The sequence below is a fragment of the Vanacampus margaritifer genome, chromosome 17, assembly GCF_051991255.1.
Source record: "Vanacampus margaritifer isolate UIUO_Vmar chromosome 17, RoL_Vmar_1.0, whole genome shotgun sequence".
In the NCBI taxonomy this organism is placed as follows: Eukaryota; Metazoa; Chordata; class Actinopteri; order Syngnathiformes; family Syngnathidae; genus Vanacampus; species Vanacampus margaritifer.
In genome coordinates this window covers 6,929,622-6,955,119 of record NC_135448.1, presented here as the reverse complement: position 1 = coordinate 6,955,119, position 25,498 = coordinate 6,929,622, and the positions used below count along the sequence as shown (strand labels likewise).

General features: G+C 38.7%; 1 protein-coding gene across 3 annotated transcripts in view; it reads right to left on the bottom strand.

The window, feature by feature from the left end:
- Nucleotides 1-25,498, bottom strand: part of rbms3 (RNA binding motif, single stranded interacting protein) — a 317,367-nt gene that overhangs the window by 38,678 nt on the left and 253,191 nt on the right. For all 3 annotated transcript variants that reach the window (XM_077547933.1, XM_077547935.1, XM_077547934.1), the window contains exons 7-9: nt 12,661-12,767; nt 5,485-5,528; nt 1,774-1,870 (exon numbers count right to left, since the gene is read on the bottom strand). In XM_077547933.1, the coding sequence (XP_077404059.1) occupies nt 1,774-1,870; nt 5,485-5,528; nt 12,661-12,767 (248 nt within the window). The remainder of the gene's footprint in view (nt 1-1,773; nt 1,871-5,484; nt 5,529-12,660; nt 12,768-25,498) is intronic.

The following is a 25,498-nucleotide window of genomic DNA, read 5'->3' as shown; positions in this document are numbered from 1 at the left end:
GGCTATACTATACGTATACTATACAACCACTAGACAGACCACAAACAGAATTATTCCCCAAATTAGTGCATTTTCACATTTCACAACCATTAATCCCCTGCAACTTGGAATAAATCTTGAACCGAAATTAAGATGTGATATTGACAAAAATGTTTTTAGTCAAGGCTAATTTCCAAGATCAATGTTGTTGACAATGATGAGAATTTCATAGTCTGTGATGGCTGGGGACTGAGAGCATTGATTTAATATTGAGCCAACTGATGCATTTAAAACGGCTCGTGTCTTTTAAAATTGAATGAGAATGGAACGGCTGTAGCTCTCGATAGCAATCCACCTGGTATGAAAAGTGATATAGAAATAAAGGTGGATTGATTATATGCAAGTACGAACAACGTGTGGTGTTGTTGTGATGAGGATAGGTTTTGGCTTCATTTGATCGCATACGGCGTGAGGTTGTGCCATATGTATGCACATTCTCATACCAAGTAGTTTTTTTTCTTTTTCTTTTATTATTCACAAGAACAGTGTAGAAATAAAGGTCCTGTTTTGTGCTAAACAACCAGCTAGCTAGGTAGCTTAAAGGATAGATAGATAGATAGATAGATAGATAGATAGATAGATAGATAGATAGATAGATAGATAGATAGATAGATAGATAGATAGATAGATGAGACCCATGGGCATTTGTGTGCTCCTTTAAAATAATCATTACAAAGCCAAGAATCATTCGTTTTGTTTGGTGCATATGGCATCTTGAAATGTCTTTTCTTTCTGTCTCGTTTTTCAGAAGATGAAGGACTCACCTTCCTGCCGTGACTGGCTGAAGGGCAAAATCACTGGCTAGGTGGCGGAGCTGCCACAAGGATTAATATTCCTCAAAAGCCTGGCCATTGTTTTTGATAAATCAATTTGGGAAGCCTTCCGATGGCGGATTACAGACGCGCCTTGGCCCACTTTTATCCTCTCAACTCCTCCCCACCCTTCCACCACAGACCCTTGACGGGTTTTAATCAACCGAGCCGCAAAGACGGACGCGGCAACCTTCAGCAACACGATCCCCGACTTCTACCACTTGAGCCGACGCCATTGCCGCCGCCAGCACTACCCCGACTTTCCTTTCTCTCCATCTGTCACTCCCGTTGTTCCACCTATCCTTCACCGCCTTCTCTCTGTTGCACTATTCTTGCCTGTCTGTGCATACCAAGCAGCACTAATCTTAAGCGATAGTGTCTTGAGCAGGAGGACACAGTGGCAATGCCACTTGATGTTTAGATTTTGCGAAGACTGCTGCGTGAAATGTGGGCTGACAGAAAACTGTTAACATTCCTGACATCTTACACAGGCAATTTTCACGATCCTATTTCATTACCTCCACAGATCACAGCTATGAAGAATATGGAGCTTCACCATGGAAGTGGTTGCAATTTTACTGCATTACAAAATGAATAAATCCTTCACTGTATTAACTTAGCGACTGCAGAAGAGGTCACAAAACAAGATGGGAGGAGAGTTTGTTTTTCCATGGTACTTAATTGGTGATTTTCTTCTTTTTCTATCCTTTTTTGTTGCTTCTCTTCAGATGCCTGTTGTGCTTTACGCCTATGAAACAGATGTCATCGTGCACAGCTGGAGCAGGCAAGGAAATGATCAGAGAACGCACGCTGTTTTGCAACCTGTCGCCTTTCGATTTCTATCTCCGTAGACAAATAAAACTTCACAATTTCACATACTCGATGCAGCCATTTCCCTATAATGCAGCGTATTAAGGCTCACCTGATATGTGGAAACGGGGGAAGCAGCGATGAAGGGCGTGATGGAGGTCTGTGCGATCATGCGGTTGGTGGCGATGCTGTAAGGCGAGGAGTAGAACCTGAGAAGGGTCAAAGAGGAATGTTAAGGGGAGTGCATCAACGAGAAATAGGTCAATTATGTGTCAGTATTTGCTATACAACTGACACAAACATTGCTAAACACCAACATTTGTCTTTCTATTTAATGATTACGATCCCTTTGGGCCTAGAATTTCCAAGTTAAACTCTGACCTTCCTCTCAACACAGATGTGGGGCCCACGTGGGTTGGATATGAGCTGGGGAATGGGTACCATCTGGGCCGCCCAGCTGGGTCCCAGTTAATTTTGGCCAGGGATTTCATGGTGGCCCCATGTGGGCAAGCCCAGATGGGCTCAAGGTGGGCCTCATAAGGGCCCTAGCTAAAACCCACATGGGCAACCCAGCTTTCCCATCTAGGGCCCACTGGGCTGATTATGGTGTTCCTGATTGTACCCACCTCCAATGAGCCTGGAGCCTGAAGTCCTTGTTGAGGTGGCAAAATGATGCTAGGCGGCAGACTTCCTTTAATTGGCGTGAATGGGAAGGTTTTTTTCCCCATGTTATTTCGGAATGCTCTGCAGCGCCTTCTTCTAAGTTGTTATATGAATCTTGTGCTATCAAACTTTTATGTAATGGCCCATTAATGGTCCAAATAATGCATATTAAGTTGAAATATGGATTCTTTTTCCTGTGCATTTTTTTCCCAAAAAGAAGTTGTAAAGAAATATAGGCCCGGGATTAAGCTCCATCGCCCTTGCCTTTACTGTGCAAAATTGTTATATTTTGGAGTGAAGTCGAGCCAGAGACCAGTTATTGCCCATTCTTAGTTGCGCCCATCTACTGCCCACCTATTGCCCAAAAGAGGCCCAACAACAAAGCCCACTCTAAGCCCATGCCCAGCCAAAGCCCAATTAGACCATGTGGTACCTATATGGGCCTCAACTGTACGTATTTGCTGGGTTTGAATCACTGCTACTGATGGCGATGATCAGAGATCGGCACTTCAAACTCTCGTCTCTTCCCGCCGTTGATGAATGCCCACATTTTCAGCGAGATCCTTTTGATCCAAACCCTTGAAATAATAAACAGACTGAGAAGGATCGTCTGTACTAAATCGGATCAACGGACAAAAACCTGCTTCGTGTTTTCTTTGGAGGCTTCACGTCATAACAAAATGTAGGAATCCGTCAACGACGACGGGAAGAGACTAGAGGCGGAAGTCACCAAGAAGGTTATAGAACCCGAACATACACCAATAATGACAACACAAAGTTAGTGGACGCCAACTGTTAATACATGTTTTATGATGGCTACAATTTGGCCCTGCATCTGATTATCTACATTTATTTTATTTCCAATGGCAGGAATCGTTTTGGAGGTAAAGGTTTTATTTTGTGGGTTACTGTGATTCACAATATTTAAGTAGCAGACACAGCGAAATCTGTTTTATCCTACAGTGGAAACAAAATCCAGATAAGGATTTACTGTACTATGACAAACGGAACCGAACATGGGGTTCCAGTTAAAAGGAAGCTAAAAGGAGCTTAGGACCTTAAGACCAAAATTATATATATGTGGAGGTATATGATACTACTGTGTATACTATTTGAATCAAAATGGTGACGTTTCTGAATAAAAAATGAAAATATAGATGATAAGACGTGGAGTGCAAACCTGATTATAACCCAGTATTGTTGGGTGGAAACAGAGTGTAGTTTAATCTTGTACCCTGGATGTAGTGAACACATATTAGATATTACACATGGCACAGTCTCTTGAAGTTGCCTTCTGAAAAACGGCTTTTCCCCCCCCCCACATCAAATGGCGTTTTCTCATTGTATAAAGACTTTTTTTTTTTTTAATAACACCCAGGCCTACATAGCACCATGCTGTGGCTGCCTGGATTAAGGCGCAAGCTTGTGTGCTGAGCTTGGAGAAAAGTCCATGCATTTAAAGGAGACAAGGTTTGACTTCAGCTTGGGAGAAGTGAGGTGGTCTGATATGCTACTTTATCTCATTCCCGAGAGTATGAGGCTTTGTGATTCTAGTCCAACAGTCTCCAATAACCTGATCTGAAGACTATTTAACAAATATAGAATTGTCTTGGCATGTATACATCGTTGATTTAGTTGCCATTCACTACGTTCGCTCCAAAATATAAGTTCTTTCATATACTTTTTATCCAATTGTATATGTTTCTTAATATGATGACATGCAATTAAAAGGCTCTTATATAGTGCCGGATTGCCATAGCAAATGTGATGTTATTCTCTATCATAAGCCATTAGAACATCAATATTATTTGGAAACTCTGACAATTTATTTCCCTTATAAAAATGTTGACATTTGTGTTGGAAGAATACTTACACAGTAAATTTTATAGAATAAATTGGACTCTATTTAGAGTAATTTGGACTCTATTTAGAGTGGGACCAAATAACTCAGTTTTAGAGTAATATTACACTTGGAAGAGAGTAAAATATAGAAGTTTGTCTGTGGCTGAGATTTTCTCTGCTCTATCTTTGAGGGTTTAACAGCCCCAAGCTGTTGATCTAAAGGGTGATGAGAGTAAAAGAGCAGGTACTAGTTTGTTGTTGCTCAGGTAGGTCTTTTGTGGATCTAAATATTCAGGATTCCGTTTTTAGTCCAGAAAAGGCAATGCACGCTGTGTTTATGTCTTCCTGACTGAAACTGATCTTGCTTTCTTTCCCTTTTAAATACTAAAGAGTGCAGTTGTTCTTATTCAACTTTTGCACATATGGAAACATGTTTAATGGTCTGGCAAATATTTGGTCATAATTCTGTCCTGGTTTTCAATTGAATTTTATGTGAAAGTACATCATTATCTTATGAAATGGAAAGTCTGCAAGCTGATTTTTACATTAGCTTGCTAGCTTAATGTTGAAGGCTAATCAAGTTAACTTATAAATTGATATGAATTAACCTATTTGATAGCTGTCAGAATTTCTTTATTTTCTTAACACTGATTTGTAATCACGTACGGATAACCGGTTTTGGGAAAGTGGGTTAAGGTGTTTCTTGTGGATGACTCACCAAGAGCAGAGGTGGCAAATTCAGGTCCAGAAAGTAAAAACCCTGCCACAGTTTGGCTTTTGCTCCTTGTGCTAGCTCCCTAGCAGGTAAGCGAGCACCATCGGTGCGAGCTAGCTAGCTCACTCCTTAGCAGGTAAATGTGCACCATGGGTGCTAGCTAGGGAGCTAACTAACTAGCACCTGAGGCTAAAGCCAAACTGTGGCAGGATTTTTACTTTCTGGACCTGGATTTGGCACCCCTGGCCAAGAGGTGGTAAAAATGAAAGATTCAATCCTCTACTTCTGCTTGTGAGTGTGTTGGGGAACATTAAAAAATGTTGCTGAAACATTAATTTCTCTAGGACCATTTTATCTTGGCAAGGAGACACATACATACACAAGATGGAAACCTATTTAAAAACATTCTCCTTTAGTGGTCCTCTGCCATTCTTTACCTGACCCTTTCAAAGAAAAACTTACATTACAGGTTCATATTGATTACCTTAATCAAACAAGGAGTTGGAGGCACTACATTAATCTTTATGTATGGCAGTAGTATTGATTTGGTTCCCATTTGGCAAGAGGTGAGTGTATTAAAAGATGCCAAGGTCAGACTCTTACCCATTCTGCATTGCAGCAGGATCATATGTTAATGCCATGCCAGTCTGGAAGAGAACAAAGAGTAAACACAAATGATTTAGTGACAAATTACAGGAGGTGGATCAGAAATAGAAGACAACGAGGCCCATTGATGAGAAGCGGGGCGCTGGATAATTTCATCATTATGGTCAATTACTCTTTTGTCTTTTCAACAAGGAGTTCTTTCACACCATTTTGTGATTATTTGTGTTCTGTATGCTAGGGATATCTTTGTCAAAAACAAGCCGGCCATAGTGCATCGCTACGATTCATCGGTCCATTGAACAAACTAGAAAGAGGGTTGTACAAGCATCAAAGCAACTTATCAGCGATACGTTTGCAAGATTTGCAGCAACTGTGACTGCAGATTCAGCTGCAGGAACCATTTCACTCAAATCGTTTCCAGACTTCACCAAACGGGATCAAGGTTAGAAGTTTGTGATTATATTAGTGTTTTTAGTATCCAGACAAACGTAATGAAAAACTAAGACGAGAAGTACATCTTTGAGATGATGACCATGCTCTACAGATTTTTTTATTTTATTTTATGTATCAAAAATACTTGTGGTATTGGTACATGGTGTTGGGACCTACTCCCTGAGTACTCATAGTGGTATCGGTCTGGAAAAAAAACGAACATTCCTAATATACATATGTACTATAGGTGTCAACATTTGTGCATTCATTGTGAGTTAATTTAAAGTTTCTTTAACGCCACAAACTTTTTTACCGCACAATTAATGACCGCCACTTACTTGTAAAGCCTGTACTGGGGAAATTCCAGTCATAACGCAGCAGACACGTCCACGTCAAGTTTTAGCAGTAATAAATGTAATAATGAATATATTTGTTGAGACTGGGGTGAAGTTATATTTTACACTTTTAAAAATGTGCAGAATTTCACAAGTGACTTGATGTTAAAAATGCGATAGCTCTTAATATGAAAAGAAAAATGCAGTCACCAATGTCTTACAAATGCAATTATGCCATCTAGTGGCAGAAAAATAACCTCAACACAAATCAATATCACACTCATTTTTTACAGCACAGTAAAAAAAAAAAATGTTAACAAAATTTTTTTATTAGAAAAAACAATGTTATTGTGCATTTAGGATAGAAAATTTGTGAGCTAACTATCGAAGTCATGCGATTAATTACGATTACAAATTTTAATCGCCTGAGATCCCTATTATATACACACACATACGCACACTGTAAAAATCTAAGCCAAATGGAAGCAAGACACAGACGTCAATTTAACAAAGTGATGGGGGATGATTTTCATCATGAACAATTTATTTTTTATGAATGAAATGATAAAATGCCCTTGAGGATAACAAAAATGAGTGTATGTGTGTGCTTGCGTGTTTACGGCTCTCTGTGAGGCAGGTAGAGAAACCTGTGCAGTGCAATCCGTCATCTGCATTCCTGAAGGTTCTCTCCCAGAGGAGAGCTAATCCGATCTCTTTTTAACCAGAGGTTGCTGAGGATGGCAGATTTCATCAACATAAACACACACGTGCGCACACAAACACACATTTACCCTCCCACCACTTCTATTTTCCTTCTACATCAACTTGGATTGCCTTCCTCTCTCCTTTTCCCCACTCTTCATCCTTCAATCTACCCCTTTCCCATCTTTATGTACAAATATTTTGCCCTTGTCCCCTAAGAGGTTCACCTGCACAAAACCATTGGCAGAGATGTCAAATCTAGGTCCAGAAAGTAACCCTTCCCCAATTTGGCTTTAGCCCCAGCTGCTAGCTAGCTAGCTCCCATGATGCTTGTTCACTATTTAGGGAGCTAGCTAGCTAGCATCAGGATAGCATCTGCTAGCTAGCATCTGGAGCAGTGGTGGCAAATCCAGGTCCAGAAAGCAAAAACCCTGCCACAGTTTGGCTTTAGCCTCTGATGCTACAAGCACTATGAGAACTAGCTACCTGGGGCTAAAGCCAAACTGTGGCAGGGTTTTTACTTTCTGGACCTGGATTTGCCACCTCTGGTGCTAGCTCGTGAAGAGGGTCTTAACTGTTTTAATTTACTTATTTCCGCAATAGACCATTTGTCTGTGGTTGAAGTCAATGTGTTAGTATGATTTCTTTGTAAATCTTATCTTATGCCGGGTGCCGGCAGGTCTGGGGGGGCCTCCTCTATTTCTACAACAATGGACCATTTGTCTTTGGTCGAAGTCAATGTGTATTGAAGAATGCTGTAAAAGTCTTATCTCATGTCTGGTGAACGCTGGGGGCTGTTTCCTGGGGGCTTGGGGGTTTTATGATACCGCCCTTCAAAATAGTATAAGAATGTTGTGAGTCCGCTGTAACTTCGCACTAGTGAGAGGCTGCTATTTTAAGGCAACTCACTTGTGCCCGGAATATTTTGTAGAAATAAAAGCTTTGAAGTGAATGTTCATCGATATCCAGCCTGCATTCGGATAACCAACATTCTCACTACCCGAAAGAAAACGAACACGCGGAAGAAAAAGTTTCTTTCCTTCAACACTAGCTAGCTGCCATGGTGCTTGCTTAACTTTTAGGGAGCTAGCTAGCTAGCATCAGGGGCTAAAGCCAAACTGTGGCAGGGTTTTTACTTTCTGGACCTGGATTTGCCACCTCTGACCATGGGGTCCAGGGAATAGTGGCTGAGGGGAGAAAGGGGGCGGGATTAGCGAGCCAGGACGAATTTCACAATTGAGGGTATCTTGACTGAATGATAAACACCTTTCTAACACAGAGGCGTGTTTGTGTGGATTTAGAGTTTGCAACCATACAACGCCTTAAAGTCCATTATACACCACCCTTGTTACCATGCATATATTTCTGCTTCTTGTGTGTCCACATGCTCCCTAATAGCAGTGGGAGACATGAGCAGCTGTCTGGCGCACACCAAACCTCCCCTAAGTGCTGCCCTTGGTTTGATGTGCTGATGAATTCCACAGCAAAGCATCTCCTGACCAGGGGCTCAGCATGGCCAATGAGGGATTACTGATGCAGTCAGCTTCTGGCTCCGCTGCTGCAATGAGGGTAAGGGGAGGAACCATGACAGGCTCAATATGTTGATGTTTGACCCCCAAAACTTTCAAACATAGTGAAAAGCTGCGCTGACCTGGCTTCAAAAAGAGAAGTGAACTGTTAAAACATGTTTCCAACGACTCTCAATTCCTGTCCCTGAGGTTGTACATTTTGGATACACTGTATAGTACAATATTATCCTTTCAAAGTTTGACTATCATTAATCCTATATTTAGTTTAATGGCCGAATTAAGTGATAACCAGTGTTCTGTGTCTCCACTCATTCCTGCAGTGGAAGGAAAACGGGGAACTAGACCAAAAGTGCAGTCGCTATCCCTGACTTCAGCCCCTGAGAAGCAGACACAGATTGGTCTGCAGCTTCAAGCAGGAACGACTAACAACTGGAAAAATGTGCTTGAGTTGAAAAAGCACATTAATAGTGGGAATACATTTGAATTTAGAAGTTAGAGCCTTGTGAATGCTGTCAGGTCAAGATGCAGCTTGAAAGCACATTTCTCTACAATATTACTTTGTTAAAATGAATACGAATATGTTTGAATTTGTGGCCTGATGGGAAAATATCACGATAATGCAGGAATATCCTAATCATTTTGAGTATATTAATTGTGGTTTTTATACCGATTGATTCCAATTGTTCTAGTTTTTTTTCTCTTTGCGCTGACTCTGAATCTGCACTTATTTTTTTCAGCAAAAGTTTTGAGAAATTACTTACAGTATTATCGTGATAACGCAGGAATATCCTAATAATTTTGATCACATGAATCTTGTTTTTTATACCGATTCATTCAAACTTTTTTAAATTTTTTGTTTTGTTTGTTTGCGCTGACTCTGAATCGGCACTTATTTTTTTCTGGAAAAGCTTTGATAAATTACTTACAGCAATATCGTGATAATGCCGCTAATCCTGATAATTTTGATTAAATGAATCGTGATGTTTATACCGATTTATACAAACTATTCTAGAATTTTTTTTTTGCGCTGATTCAGAATCTGCACTTTTTTTGGGGGAGGGGAGAGTTTCGATAATTTTTTTACAGTAATATAGCAATAATGCTGATAATCCTGATAATTTTGATCATATGAATTGTGAGTTTTATTCCGATTAATCAAAATGCTCTAGATTTTTTTTGCGTTGATTCTGAAACATATTTTTTTCTCTAGCACATCAGGATTTTATAATAATAATAATGATAATAATAATAATAATAATAATAATAATAATAATAATAATAATAATAATAATAATAATAATAATAATAATAATGAATTAAGGTTTAGGTTCAGCAACAGGCAGATTTTTTTTAATGGTTCGTTACTGTCACTGCACATGCACAAGTAGATAGCAACGAAATTGACTCAAACCATCCAAGAAACATGATAACAATGACCAACAGAGGAAGACAGGACGGGAAGGCCTGTCGAGATTAAAAAGGTGCGGGAAAGGTGGGATAGAGAAAAATAGACAAAGAAGAAACATTATAGCTATAAATTACAATGGATGGTAACATCCAGATTGTGCAAGTTTTTATAGGACAAACTTGAAAAAAATAAAAGAAAATATCTTAAAAAAAAAACCTGTTCTACTTGGCACAAAGTAAAGACGTCTTTTAAATCAGCGTAAAAAATATGTGAAGGATTTAATATTTATCCACTCGCTAGTGTCGTCAAGCTTTTGTCTTTTTGCATTTAATTTCATGCTTTATGTGTTACTCGTGTTGTGTGTATTCTTAGTTAAATAAAGCTTTGTTTGCTATACCATATACCATAGCATATTGTTATCTGTTTATCTGACCACAACGTGAGGAGTATATGAAAATCAAACTCAGTCATTTGTATTCTTGTTTCATTGTGACGAAAAGAGAAATCAATTAATCCATATTTTTTATCACATTTGCGCCTTTGTAGCATACTGTCCATTTTCTAGCAGCCCTCGGAGTACAACGTAGCCTACAAGCCAAATTCTCACAGTATTTGAGAGTTCACAAGCCCCTGAGAATTCATCTGCTGATTATCTCCGATTGCAAAGCAACAGCGTGTTTGGGGGCAGGAAATATGGCTGTGGCGGAAACAACAAAAACAGAGAAAGGTGCTTCATGCATTTCATCTGGTAAAGATGTTAGTATTTGTTTTTTGTTTTTGCGACTACGAAATTTTTATCCGTTGCCGTGATTGGTCATAACAAAAGTTTGGTAGGCGTGCACAAGTTGCAGCATCGCCCAATCAGCAGTCCCAGATTGATATTGTGGACAACTCCTTTGAGTGATTTACATGATTAATCTGGCTCTTGCCAGGTTACTCAGTGTATACAATATAATATTTTTTTTGACAAGGCAATTCCCTTACAGATCCTATGCACCTGACACCTGGCTACTACTAATAATAAACAGTAAGATATTTCTGTTTCAGAAACAAAAACATTTCCCTCCACTTTCTGATGTCTGCCAAGCTCTATTTGTGAATTCATGATTAAGATATTCAAGTAAATACTGCTTTATTACCTTACTCTTTCTTTGATTCTGAATGTTGACATCTGCTCAGGGTAAAATCATGAAAATACCCAAATAGTTTTAACTTTAAAAAAAAAACAGCGAAAATAACTAATGCATAATTGCTTGATTGGTTGGTTTTGGTGTAATTATCTTATTCAATTAACCCCAAAACGTGTAACCATGTTTTTTTTTAAATAATTTGTTGTGCACTCCCAAAAACGTATTTATACGTTTTTTAAATGTTTTTTTTTTTAATTTATGCTAGAGCAGACAGAAGGCTTTGATGCACCTTCACATGAAGAGGTCATTTAAAGCAATGGTAGTTATTACAAAAAAAACAGCCAGCAGGTGGCAACCGAGTATAAGAGATCATCGAGGGCCATGTTGCAACAAGCTCTTTTTGACAGTGTTTTTACCAGGAGTGTAAATGTTGATGAAACTTAGCTATATTCTAATGCTAAAAAGATACATATATCCTTTTTTTCCAGATGAAAGAAGAGACTCTAATCTTTCTTTTGGTAGGTTCCATGTTTTTATAGCAATAGAACACAATATTCTGTGGGCCTTGCAAAATCTGTCAAAATCCAGAAAAACAGCCAGTGAGAGAAAATGGCTGGGAGTTAATAAGTTAATAAAGTCGGACAATGTAAAATTGTTCCCTGTATCCGTCAGTTTATATGCATGTGGCCACCCCTGCCACTGGTTCAAATTGATCATATTTGCCTTTGTCGGCTATAAGCGTTTCATTTTGCTGAGGTACAAAAAAAGATATCCACTGTCAGCTTTGTTTTTTGTAAATTACAGTATACGTGGCAGAGCAAATCTGCGGCAAATAAACTGAGGTCAGACAGTAAGAAGCCGTTTTCAGCTCACGGATGACAGAAAGGGTTGGGGACAAATCTAGAAAAATGACAGCGGGGTTATTTTTCTTCCAATTTTGCCACTGCTGGGTGTCTGATTGCACACTGCATGGCCAAGTCCACACACTTTTCCTGTGGATAACAGGGCTGACCCTGTCAATGTATATGGGCTTGTAAGGTGACTAGGGCATGGGGAGGGTGGAGCGATGTGATTTAGGTTAAACACGCTTGAGTGGTTTATAGGTGTTAGAGGGCTGTTGAGCATGTGATGGACAGACACGCACACACTCACAGACAAAAAGGCAGCCAGTGTTTGTTAGTTTTTTCTGAAGGAGAAACATTTCATCTCCCCAAGTCCCTACCCTGCTGTTTCATCACAACTGTCAAGCACACTTGAATGTGTGTGTGAAAATCAGAGGCAAATCCAGGTCCAGAAAGTAAAAACCCTGCCACAATTTGGCTTTAGCCCCTGATGCTAACTAGCTAGCTCCGTAAAAGGTAAACAAGCACCATGGGAGCTAGCTAGGGAGCGAGCTAAAAGGTAAAGAAGTACCATGGGAACTAGCTAAAAGGTAAACAAGCACCATGAGAGCTAGCTAAAAGGTAAACAAGCACCATGGGAGCTAGCTAGGGAGCTAGCTAAAAGGTAAACAAGCACCATGGGAGCTAGCTAGCTAACATCTGGGGCTAAAGCCAAACTGTGGCAGGGTTTTTACTTTCTGGACCTGTATTTGCCACCTTTGGTGAAAATCAATGTATGCTTTGTGAGACACTCACCTCGCCTTCTCTGTGCCACGGCCTCCCATTCTGAGGGTACTTGCTCTGACTCTGCCGCTTCTTTTGGCCTCCGTCAGCAAATTTACACAGCAACGGCTCTGTGGGAGCTGGACAAGCAGAGAGAGGAGGACAAAGCCACGTTAACGGAGGACGACATCCTGTGACCCCGCTGTGGCCCTTTGAACCGCGCTCCAAATCTCTTCCTTCTGCCCCTCCCTCCTCTCCGGCCTTCTATAGAGCTCTCAGGCAAAATTCCCAGATGGCTGATGTTGGCAGGCCCACCCGAGCCCATCCCAAGCTGGCAGCACATGAAAGAGCATTGGAGGGTATTGTTGAAATAATAATCACAGTAATCGCTCTTGTAAATACCTCTGAGATGGTTGTGTGGGACCGATTTGTCAGCCCAAGCTTATTTCTACAAGGCGTTCCTGTTTGTTATAATCTCTTTGTGTTTTACTTAAACATCCACGGTCTCTTTTATTTGAAATGTTATGCCTTTTTCCCCACTGCGGAGCCATCACAGCCATCGTCTGACTGGGCTCTGTCGTTTGAGTCATTCTTGAGAAATGAGAATGTCATGCAATAAAAAACAATAATGTCTTCACCTAATCTGTATTCAACAAAACATTAAGGATTCGCACAACTTTTAGAAATGGTCACAATGTTTGCATATCTGCTGCCGAAAGGGGCTGCCATATGTTGTTTCAGTAAAGGACATGATAGCAAAGCAAAAGGTTTCTCTAACACTATTTTAGAATCTTAGACCCTTCTTAGATCTTAGAATAAAATGTATAATAGAGACTAAGGGGGGGGAATCTCTGACTGTCTTACGACTCTTTCCTATTTTTGGGTCTGCAATTCAGAGCAATTTTTTTATTCAAAATGATTTGATTGGCAATGATTTCTGCTTCAATCTATATGTTAGAATAAATGTACATAAGTGATCCCATATTTACTCTTTCGGTAATTGCAAAGCATTTATTGACCTCTGTTTGAACTATGTGGGTTGGGGTCGTCTGGAGAGAAGAAGCTGCAGTTGCAACACAGGAACTGAAACCTGACAAGAGGGTGGCTGGACCATTTTGCGGTTGAACTGTGAACTTTGACTAAATCTTTCCGTCCTGAAGATACACGTTTGCATTATTGTCTGTGCAATGAGTCATATCTATGGTGATTGTCATGTTGCTGCTATATGTGAGCAGCAATATGTTATGTAACTAACTTATGTAAAAAAAAAAAATAAAAAAAAATGTTATGTAACTATGGCCTACCAAATAAAAAGAATGTGCTTCAGAACGAGTAGAAGATTGTAATCTGTGCACATCTGTTTCGTTCTCCTCGTGAGCAAAAAACAATCTAAGTTTGTTGTCTTCCTTCCTGGTCTGTTGTTTATTAAATGTTCAAAGTTAATTAAACCTGACACTATAGATGTGCAAAAAATCGTCATGATATAAGCCAGTCTGACTCGCTAATGCTAATTAGCGCGCTACTCGAGGCACTTTTATCACTTAAAAGATCGGCTATTCATACAAAACGCTTCAGAAATGTATACAGAGAAGCATGTTAACATTACTCACCGGCATATGCTCTTTCTATGCTGCAAAAAAACGACTATGTTTGTGGCTTTTTCCTTCTACTCTCTAATGTGGCTACAACTTAACAGTGCGCACGGAACCACACTGCCCCTAAGTGGCCAAATTGTGTGCAATAGCGCTCCCAATAAAGGCACACACATGAGGGCAAGACAGTATAAAATAATTCAAATAAAATTGATTCTGAATTGTACTAAATGAGAATCACGATTCTTATGAAAATCGATTTTTTGGGGCAAACCCCTAATAGACACTGAGGCAAATCACACTGCCACAGAAGAGAACAATCATTAATTGATCTTTCATCCCAAACAGTGACTCATATATATATATATATATATATATATTGTAAATTATAGCTTAAGCTACTGTAAAAAAAATCTCTTAAATCGGCGGGAACTGTCTCATGAATCGGAATAATGTATGAGTTGCACTTTTTGAATGGAACTGATGAAACAAATGGACTTTTCAACGACATTATAATTCAGCGGGCCCCTTGATTAATTATTAACCCCCCCCCCCACCAGCCATCAGAAAAAAGAAAAAAACCTGGGATATTCTTTTCTCTCTCTTCTTTTTTTTACAACTCTCCAAACAATTCTTAAAAAAAACAAAAACGCAAATGAAGATTCAAAATACATTTCCCACGAAGAACGGTGGGAAAAACCGGGAATGATCCAAAATCTGAAAATATATTGGAAAAACAAACAAACTGATAGTATGTAAATTTGTGGGTCCCAAATTTGCAAATTACAATTGTTGTAATGTTACCAATTACCACTAGATGGCAAACAGGGCTTAGTTGTACTTACACTGAGTCTTATATCGCTCTATTTTACAATACGAGTAGGCTTAATAATTTGTTTGTGCATTTGTAATGATATGCAGGACAAAGATAGTACCTCAATACTGTAATATTGAAATTATGAGAGTTGATTTCTGCGAATAAATACACAAAATTTGTTTTGAGTTGGTTTCTTGTTCAACAGTTATGTGCTGATCTTGAATGGTAATTTTTATGCAATGGGCAAAAAAATACAGACATAAAAATGTGGTTATTTTGTTGTCTGCATAAAACCCTTTGTTGTTGGGTTAGGATAGTGGATCTTTTTTTTACGTTGAGAAATGCAAATGAACTAAATCAGAACCCATATTTCACACATGCTCATATTTTGTCCTTATCTAAAATAGCATTCTTTTTGTCATACATCTAGTTAAGAAAATGCAAACGCACCTCTAGCCAACCTGCAAAAACACACTACTGTGTAATGAGAGCCAATGCAAGAGCTGCACAAAATGCTCAACATTTTTTCAAATGTAATATATTCACATTCATTTTCAAAGTTCCTCAGTTATGATGTTACTCTAGAGAGTCTAGAATCCAACATACAGTTCTCATTGTTCATATCAAAATTATATATGATTACAAGCACAATAATAAACATAATGTTAATACCTTTCAGACATTGATTCCAAAACTGAGCAATATTTCATCAAGGCCAAATATTTGATGCAGCTCTTTTATTGGATGACGTGACCACTACATGGGGCACCTGAGCTCCACGAGAGTGCACAGGGAGCTTATCCAAACAGAACTGCAGTGCACCTGTTGGCCTATAAGGGACCTGACAGCTCACCTGTCATCACATTCGCATTACCAGCCTGGCCACTCGTGACAACACGGGCAGGTGACAAGGCTGTCTGCAGAACGCTGGGGGGGGGGGGGGGGGGGGGGTTGCACAACGGGACATTTCACTGTGCTTGTGCCAGAGATGACACCAACAATACCAAAAGAACTGCTGACGCTTTAATCTCCACCCACAGATGTTAAGATACGGAGTTGATAGCAATATTGTATCACATTTCTGGAGAAGAAAAAATTGTGTATAAATTGAGGACAATAAATCACCCAAAAAAGTGATGAGAGTGCATGATACAAAACGATTTGGGCATCAATGAGCTAACATGTTTTGTGGATTATTAATTTTTTTTTCTGATGTCACCAAGTAAGTATGGAGGACCAAAGCTGCCAAAATTAAAAATAAATGAATGAGTAAATAAAAAAATAAAAGTGAAAATAAAAACGGATATAAAAATGTAATTTAAAAATTAAATACCAAAAAATAATATACATAGAAATAAAAATATTATATATATACATATATATATATATACTAATGCTTTATTTTCATTTACATTTATTTTTTGTATTTAATTTGTGAATTACAGCCGTTTTTATTTTCACTTTTACAAGGGTGGCAAATTCAGGTCCAGAAAGTAAAAACCCTGCCACAGTTTGGTTTTAGCCCCTTGTGCTAGCTAGCTTGCTCCCTAGCAGGTAAACGAGCACCATGGGTGCTAGCTTGGGAGCTAGCTAGCTAGCACCTGAGGCTAAAGCTAAACTGTGGCAGGATTTTTACTTTCTGGACCTGGATTTGATGTTTATTCATTTATTTATATATTTATTTTTAATTTTGGCAGTTTTGGTCCTCCATAAATTAGAGCCGCACATTAAGAGACTGTATTGAATTGCTATACAGAAACACAAGCAGCATAGTGGACAAGTGCTAAGCTGATATGCTTCATAGTTCTTGATCAAACTTGAGTTTCCACATTGGTGTTTGTAGAAAGGATGCCGATGGCTGCAGTGTGACATCATACAGCGAGACAGCATGTAACTCACCAAATAATTAAAGAAATTAGAGCAACTGCTACATGGTACACTGCTGAACAAGCAACATAAACATCGATTCTCTGTCGACCTATCAACAGACCGTGTATCTTGCTCCCCGCTACACAAGTGATTCATACTGTACATTTTGAACTGGTACACCAATGAAAATGGCTATGTATGCCTATTAAAATGATTAGTGTTCTAAATGTCAATTATGGCTGAAATGAATCTGTTGAGAACAGGGCAATAGCTAATCTCAAGTATCGACCACCCTCTTGTGGCTGTTTTATGATGAGGAACTATCCATTCATCCATTTTCCAAACCGCTTATAGAAATTTGAAATTAGAAGAATAAAAAATTGCCATTATTTTCATGCAACTTTAAAGAGGAAGTCAAATCCCCCCAAAATTATTGACAATAATCTTCTATACAGCCCCACTAGTCTAAATACGGTATTCTGGTTAGTATTGGGTTAGTGGAATATGAGTTAAGCAGCAAAATCCAGTAGGTTTTATCACTATCAGAAGGTGGCCATATTGTTACTTGCTGTCAACTGAAAATGACATCACAGTTTCAAAAACAGGTGAGCTGTGATTGATCGTTGCCTGAGCCCTGGGCAACCGTGATGTCATCTTTAGTCGACAGCAAGTGGCAAAATGGCTGCCCCCTGAGATGGATAAAAATGGGTGTGTTTTGCTGCATAACTCGTATTCCACAAATGTAATATAAATCAGGTGACATACAATATAACATATTGTCAAGAAATGTTTAAGGTTGACTTAACCTTTAAATGCAATAGGCCTTTCTTTAAAATGATCTGACATTGTTTTTTGGCAATTTGTTTTGCATCAAAAGTACTCGTAACTGTCTAAAAAAACTCTGTTTATAACATGGCCCTGGTATTGATCTCTTACTCTTATTCTGCTCCCACCTGCTGGCCGTTTTTGTAATAGCTACCATTGTTTCAACCGTTCTCTGCAGTTGAGAGGCTGCATCAAAGCCTTCCGTATGCTAAAAAACACACCATGAAAAACGTATAAATATGTCTTTGGGACACTTAAAACATTTAAAATAGAACGGATTTATCAGTTTTTGTGAGCTAATGAGTTAATCATTATATGTCTATAGTTAACTGTGGAAGGGCTTAAAATACCGAGATACATCCCCTATAAGAAAAGCTTTTTATCCTAGTCAGAAGGACATTGGCGGTAAAGGAGACCCTCGGAGAAAAGAAAAAAAGAAGAAGACCAAAGTTGTTCCCATCATCTCTGGTACTGAGGGAGATAATTAGTGAGTACATTCGTAAAATCTGACAAGGAGAAAGTTGATTTCCCCCCTGTGACAACATCCATGGTTCATTGAAATTCTGAGCTCAAGACTATCCTTTCCCAGTCGGCTGTTCCTATTCATGGTTATTATGGTAAATGCATGATTATTGTGTTCTTTATAAATTTAGATGTCAATGTCATTTCTGTGGAACTACATAATCCATCGTCAGTCGGGGTCTTAAGGTGAAAAAGTAAACCTATACCTATTTAATCCTGACATACACTTACCTTAGTATATCTCTAGAAGAACGTGAACATTTAAATGGAAATAACATACATACACATACATATTTGAAAACATCCAGATCAATCAACAGTTAGCACCAGAGGTGTCAAATCCAGGTACAGAAAGTAGTTTGGCTTAAGCCACAGGTGCAAGTTGGACAAAATAAAATCATCCTAAATGTCTTATTATAGTAAATAATTGAGATTCTGGATGATCTGAGGTGATTTGTCTAACGGCTGATTAATTAAGGAATTCATTACGAAGCATGTCTCATTACCTTTGTCCATGTAGCGTATTTCACGCATACATTGTGACTATTTAAAAGGTTAAGCTCAGAATCAATCTGCAAAAATGTCAACAACAGCCACTAAACAAGCTTCTCAAAGGAGGGATCTAAAAATAAGCTTTTTTTTTTTTTTTTTTTTTAAATGCGGAACTGGTTATAAGTTGATCAGCTGTTACCAAAGATAACACAAATTGCCAATATGCCTGTTGTGTGTGTCCTCTGAGACGTAGCCGTGCAAAACCACACACAATCAGGTTCGATCTTGAAGAGATAGCATTGGATAGTTGCTCTTTGAGAGACACTTTAAAAATGCCTCACTAAGAGCAGATGTATTATTCAATTGAAACTTTGCAAGTTTCACTAATTAGCGCTATGTGCATAAGTCATTAGTGCGGTCACTGCTGTCTTTTGGATGGCCAACAAGGGAAAACCTGTATACACACGACTAAAGAATACCAGATGTCAACATGACTTACACAAACACACTTATTATTACTGAATTACAGAAAATAATACGCCGATAATTTGGGGGAAGCCAGATCAAGGCAAACAATGTTAACCTAGAAAATGAGGGACACGGAGACAGTCTAAAAACAACCAGGTTGGTTACATCTAAGAAACGATTCACTATTTTCCATTTGTATGTATTTTTAAATATTTTTTTTTATTTGCATGGTCATATACAGTAGAACACACATTGGACATTTTCACTTAGGGCTGTACTCACTTTTGTTGCCATGGGTTTAGCCATTAATGGCTGTATTTTCAGTTATTTCTGGAGAACCTTACATTTATGCTGTTATATAAGCTCAGTACTTTTCATTTTGTGAAAGTATCATTCCTTCAAAGTTATCCAATGAAAATATATAACTAACTAGACAAAGTGCCATTTCTGCAGAAATTGTGTGGGAATCCTGAAAGCTGAATGCTAATAGCTGAATGCTAAGACTTCAATGTATGCACAATGTTTATGAAGTAATTGAAAGATACATTATTTGAAATTGACAAATTATTAATTGTAGTTGAATGATAAATGAATAAAAAGAAAACTTGAACTGCAATCTGTCTAAGGTGGGATTCGAAACATCGCCTCTTGTTTACCGGTCAAAATTTTCAAAGTTTGTCCTATTGAAAGTGAATGGTGGAAAGTTGATATTTAACATTGAATTGTGCGAAAACTGTAAATGTAATATGGAATCAGACAACATATTCTCAGGAAGGCGTGAATTTATGAAGCAAGTTGAAATTTGAAAGGTGTAAATGTGATGTATTATGTGGGAGTTTTTGCACGGCTGTCAGCCTTCCCACAAATATCTGCAGATATGTGAGGGGTACTCACTTTAATGAGACATTGTAAACACATGAATAAGTGCCTAATGCCCTAAAACTAAGAGAAAGAAGAAGAAACTAAAACTGAGGGAGCGAATGTGGATTTTTCGTCGCCAACAGGTTTAATGTTTTTTCTTGAACATGTTAAAAATGTCCTTGCGACAATTTTGAACATATTCAAAGCTTCCTTGCGACAATAAAAAAACGTACAAAAAATTGTTGGTGAATGTCAGGCAAACGTTTAGCAAACGTTGCAACCTTGGACGAACCCTACCAAAGAAATCAAGATTCCTACCTTTGATAACACTCCCAAATGTACAGAGTTAAGATTATTCGATGATTAAAAGCTGCATGAATGCAGCTCCATAAAATTTTTCTGGGATTTCATAAATGTTTACGCAAGTGGAAAAATTCTCGCTAATGCCTCTCAATTTGTCTGCGCTACGCTAGCATCACTCTTTGTACTGGTTTGCACCTGCCTTACAGATTTGATATTTAAAGATGCAAAATCAGGCAGCACAATTTGTGTCAAAATTATTAAATAGAGCTGGGTATTGATTCTAATTTCCTCAATCTATTCGATTTAGATTTTTTTCAATCCAATTTGATTCACTTCAATTCAATCCGATATTGATTACTTATGGAACATTAAATTCCAAATAAAATTTTGCGGAGGCAGTAACTGGTTGAATTATTTAGTTTAATAATGAAAGTAACGTGTTGTAATCAAGTGTTACACATACATTGACATCAGGAAGGATGAGATGAAGATATTTTCATAAGTCAAATTATTGTAAATATCAATTAAAAATATTCTGAACTGTCTCAAAGTACAATAAGTCAGGTCTTCCATAAATGTAAGAAAATACTTACAGTAAATTTCAAGAAAACAGTAAGATACGAAAAATGGGCCTTTAAAATTCTATTTTGTTATGAATTTATGGGAAAAGAGATATTAAAATAATCGATTTGTGGTTTTATGAGACGATATTAGGCACGAAAAGAAAAATGGATTTTATATTGATTATTATTATTTTTTTTTAAATCCAGCCCTATTATTAAATCATTCAACTATTTGTGTGTACTCCTCCCAGAATTTAGTGCATTTGGCAGAAGCAATCCAATGTTTCTTGACTGGCATGGGAACAGCTTGGGACAGGGAGAGGGAAGTATGGAAATCTCGTGTTAGAAGAAGATAGATGAGTGGATGGATGGATAGTTTGATTGGTGAGCACTTTTCAAAAGAGGAAAGCCACAAAAGTTTGGTGTTACTTTACTTTTTAAATTTGCATAGACCTGAGCCCATAACGTCTATTCGGCACTTAAGTAAAAAGCTGTAGTAAAAGCAAACTTAATTTAGCTCAGTGAAATGTTCGGTTAAAGGTGTCTACGGGTTCTTGGCTCGAATTTATACGAGTTAGCATCTCTGAGAAGCCATTTGGACATCTTTGATCCGTTTTTATTGCAAGGACGTGTTGGAGAGCACAGGGATAAGGAAAAAAGAAGAAGACATTGTTTTATTGGAATTCAGATGTTCTCTGACGCTGCTCGAGGGTATCTCTAATTGGATCAACAACTGTCTGATTCCCATCAGCCAGCTTGACCTGTCTGCCCACATTGGGAAGGCAGAAAGAAGAAAAAAAAAAGGGAAGGGAAGGCAGTATTTATGGGAAAGAGATGGCAAGGAGAGGGAGGGGCAGACACAGACGGAGACAGGAAGACAATAGGAAAAGAAAATAGAAACAACAGATTTCTAGAAATTGAATGTGATCAAGTAAAGCTTACATGAGAGTGGTCAGGCACGGTGGCTTTTTAAATAAAAACAGGGCACCTACCACTAAGGTAGGCAATAAACTGGAAAACGACAGTACACTTGTGCAAAGTGCCTAATGTGCTCTTATTACTTCCAATATCCCTTACAAGATCAATGTACTAAACTACTGGCACGACAAATAGTCAACACGATTCATTAAAAAGACAACTTCACAGCTGAATTGAAATAACTTAAAATTGCAGAGGCAGCATTTCCTGCCTGGCAGTGTTCGAGGAGCACAATCGTTAGTGCCCCGAAGCCCGATTAATAAATTGCACATGCCAACCATGGCAACTACACTGTTTGAATGGCAAATTACTGTGCAGGCAGCATTGTTCCCTCGACAGAACAAGATGAAACACACAGAGTTGCTCTGTGGCAATATTTTCTACATTTTTAGATTGCTACAACCAACAACGGAAACCACACTCAAAATGTTGTAGTTTATCCTTTGAATAAAACAGTGCCACCTGTTCTTCCCATACAATGATGGCATTTTTTTGTTTGACTCATTTTCTCACAAAAACGTATAAATACGTTCTATTTTAAATATTACCATGCTGCCAAAGACGGATGTATACTTTTTTTTGTTTTGTTAGAGCATAGAGAAGGCTTTGATGCAGCCCCTGAACTGAAGAAAATGGTTGAAACAATAGTAGTTATTACAAAAACGGCCAGCAGGTGGCAGCAGAGTATAAGAGATCAACCAGAGCCATGTTGCAAAAAGCTCTTTCCTCCACCGTTTTAAAAAGATTTGTGAATAATGATGAACTTTAGCTATACTCTAATGCTGATTGCTGCAAAACGGAAACGGATAGAAATATACTTTTTCTCTCTTTTGGCTGGTTCTATGTTTTTATAGCAATAGAACACTTCTGTGGGCCTTGCAAAATCAGTCAAAATCCAGTAAAACAGTCGGGAGTGAAGGGGGTTGCTTCAGTGAAAATGCCTGGGAGTGAATGAGTTAAAATGATTTAAGCCATTTTCACGTTGCACTTGTTCAGTGTGAAAGAGTCGAGCAGCAGCGCAAACTTACCGGCTGTCAGTTTGCCCATATTTGGAGGTGCTGGCATAGCAGCCTACCACAAAGTAAAAACAGACATTTTATTTCGACCACACTCGATAAGATGTATCGTTCGTTGCTGCAAAAGAATGGCCTGAATTTGCTCCTGCTAAGAAGAAGGTGGAGGACACAAGCAGAAGAGAAATACTAATGGCTCAGTAAGGACTTGGACATTTTAATCATGCCGTTATTTGTATGCATAAGTCCACCAAAATAACGTTATATCACTCCACCAGCTCCTCTTCAATTGGAGGCGCTTGTCTCAAATGGAACATTTTCCATTCCATGGTTCCTGCCCCTCACCACATACACAATGAATGGGTTTGATGCGCCCTATTAAATGCATTGTGAAAAGGGCTTTAGAATGGTCCCCTACTAAGGAATAAATGAAGACAACAGCCAAAGCCCTAAAGGCGCACCTCTGACCGATAGCAGTCAAAACTGCTCACTACAACATGGAAATTAAGAGTCCGCAAGAGGTTTTGTTGACGGGGATGACACACGTGGCACAACCCGATAAATGGAATACAGCGCTGAGAGGAGACGGTGAAGGTGCAATAGAGGAAGAGGAGGAAGAGACGTCATAGAGAGATATTGAGAAAATGTTGTCTGAGCAGGCAGCATAGATCTTGTTTAAATTACATGAGGGGTTTCCTCCACATACTCTAACTGCCTACCACTTTCTAAAACCATGATTGTTAGTTGGATTGAAGACTCTAAATTGTCTGCTCAAATGCGTACTCCGCTTCTCACCCAGAGTCAGCTGAGTTAGGCTCAAACTCACCCTAATGAGGACAAGGCGATGGGCGGGCAGACCAGCATAGTGAGTCTCGTCCTCACTGTGTATTGCTATTGATCTGTCATTACTCCGCATTTCCCATAGAGGGCCCCTACGACACACCAACCGCGTCAAGCCTGAGATGATATTATGGATTACAGGAAAGGAAGAGCCATGAACGTGGGTGGGAGAGGCCTGATCGATAAGGTGTTGCAACACTTGAAGAGTGATGTGATGTAGGTTAGCGCTGACATGCTAATCCATCTCCTGTAGTCTCTTTCCATCTCCCACAATTGCGTCTATCTATCTATCTATCTATCTATCTATCTATCTATCTATCTATCTATCTATCTATCTATCTATCTATCTATCTATCTATCTATCTATCTATCTATCTATCTATCTATCTATCTATCTATCTATCTATCTGTCTGTCTGCCTGCCTGCCTGCCTGTCTGTCTGGGTTAGGGTTAGGGTTAGGGTTAGCCGTCCGTCCGTCCGTCCGTCCAACCATCCATTCAGCTAAATAGCGATCTAGCTATCGATCAAGCTAAATAGCTATCTAGCTAGCTAAATAGCTTATCTAGCTGGCTAAATTTCTCTGTCTGTATCTAAATAGCTGTCCGTCCATACGACAGTCCATCCATCCATCCATCCATCCATTAAAATAGCTGTCCGTCCAGCCATCCATTCAGCTAAATAGCTTATCTAGCTGGCTAAATTTCTCTGTCTGTATCTAAATAGCTGTTCGTCCATCCAACTGTCCATACGACTATCTATCTATCTATCTATCTATCTATCTATCTATCTATCTATCTATCTATCTATCTATCTATCTATCTATCTATCTATCTATCTATCTATCTATCTATCTATCTATCTATCTATCTGTCTGTCTGTCTGTCTATCTATCTATCTATCTATCTATCTATCTATCTATCTATCTATCTATCTATCTATCTATCTGTTTGCCTGTCTGTCTGTCTATCTATCTATCTATCTATCTATCTATCTATCTATCTCTCTATCTATCTATCTATCTATCTATCTATCTATCTATCTATCTATCTATCTATCTATCTGTATCAGTATCTGTATCTGTATCTGTCTATCTAAACAAACAGGAGTTGTGTGAACGTCCACGGCCATCAATTCAGAAAATGCGATGAACGAATGAACATTTAAAGCAGAATGTGCCAACGTCATTTAATTAAACAGAGCAGCACAGTGTAGTTTTATGGCTTTCTGTGGTCATTTCCTTTTTTTAAAGGGGGCATGACTTATGGCTAGAGCCACACACACACCCTGGCCCATAACGCCAACATCTTGCTTCCAGTAAAATTGGCCACTTTACACAGCTGCCCAGTGGGGCAATTATATGTAACCACATTGTACTTGGCTCAAATTTAGAAGAGTATGAGAGTGAACAGTATTTGTGTAGTGGAGTCAAAATAGAACCCCGGCTAAGAAAACAACACGATTGACATCCAGCTATGCATTTGTACATGAATCAAGAAGTGAGCCAAGTCAACTTACTTGGTCTGGTTGAGCTTTCCAGTAAACCAAGAATTACCATTTGGAAGACAATTCACCTTGACGCATTTCATTTTGTTTATGTCTAACAGAAAGACATACAAAAAAAACATGCTCAATCTTTATTTTGATCACTTTTCTACTTAAGGTATTGTGCCAATGTTTCATGAGACATACTAAAGTTATAAGTGATGTTATCCAAAACAGCTGTTCAA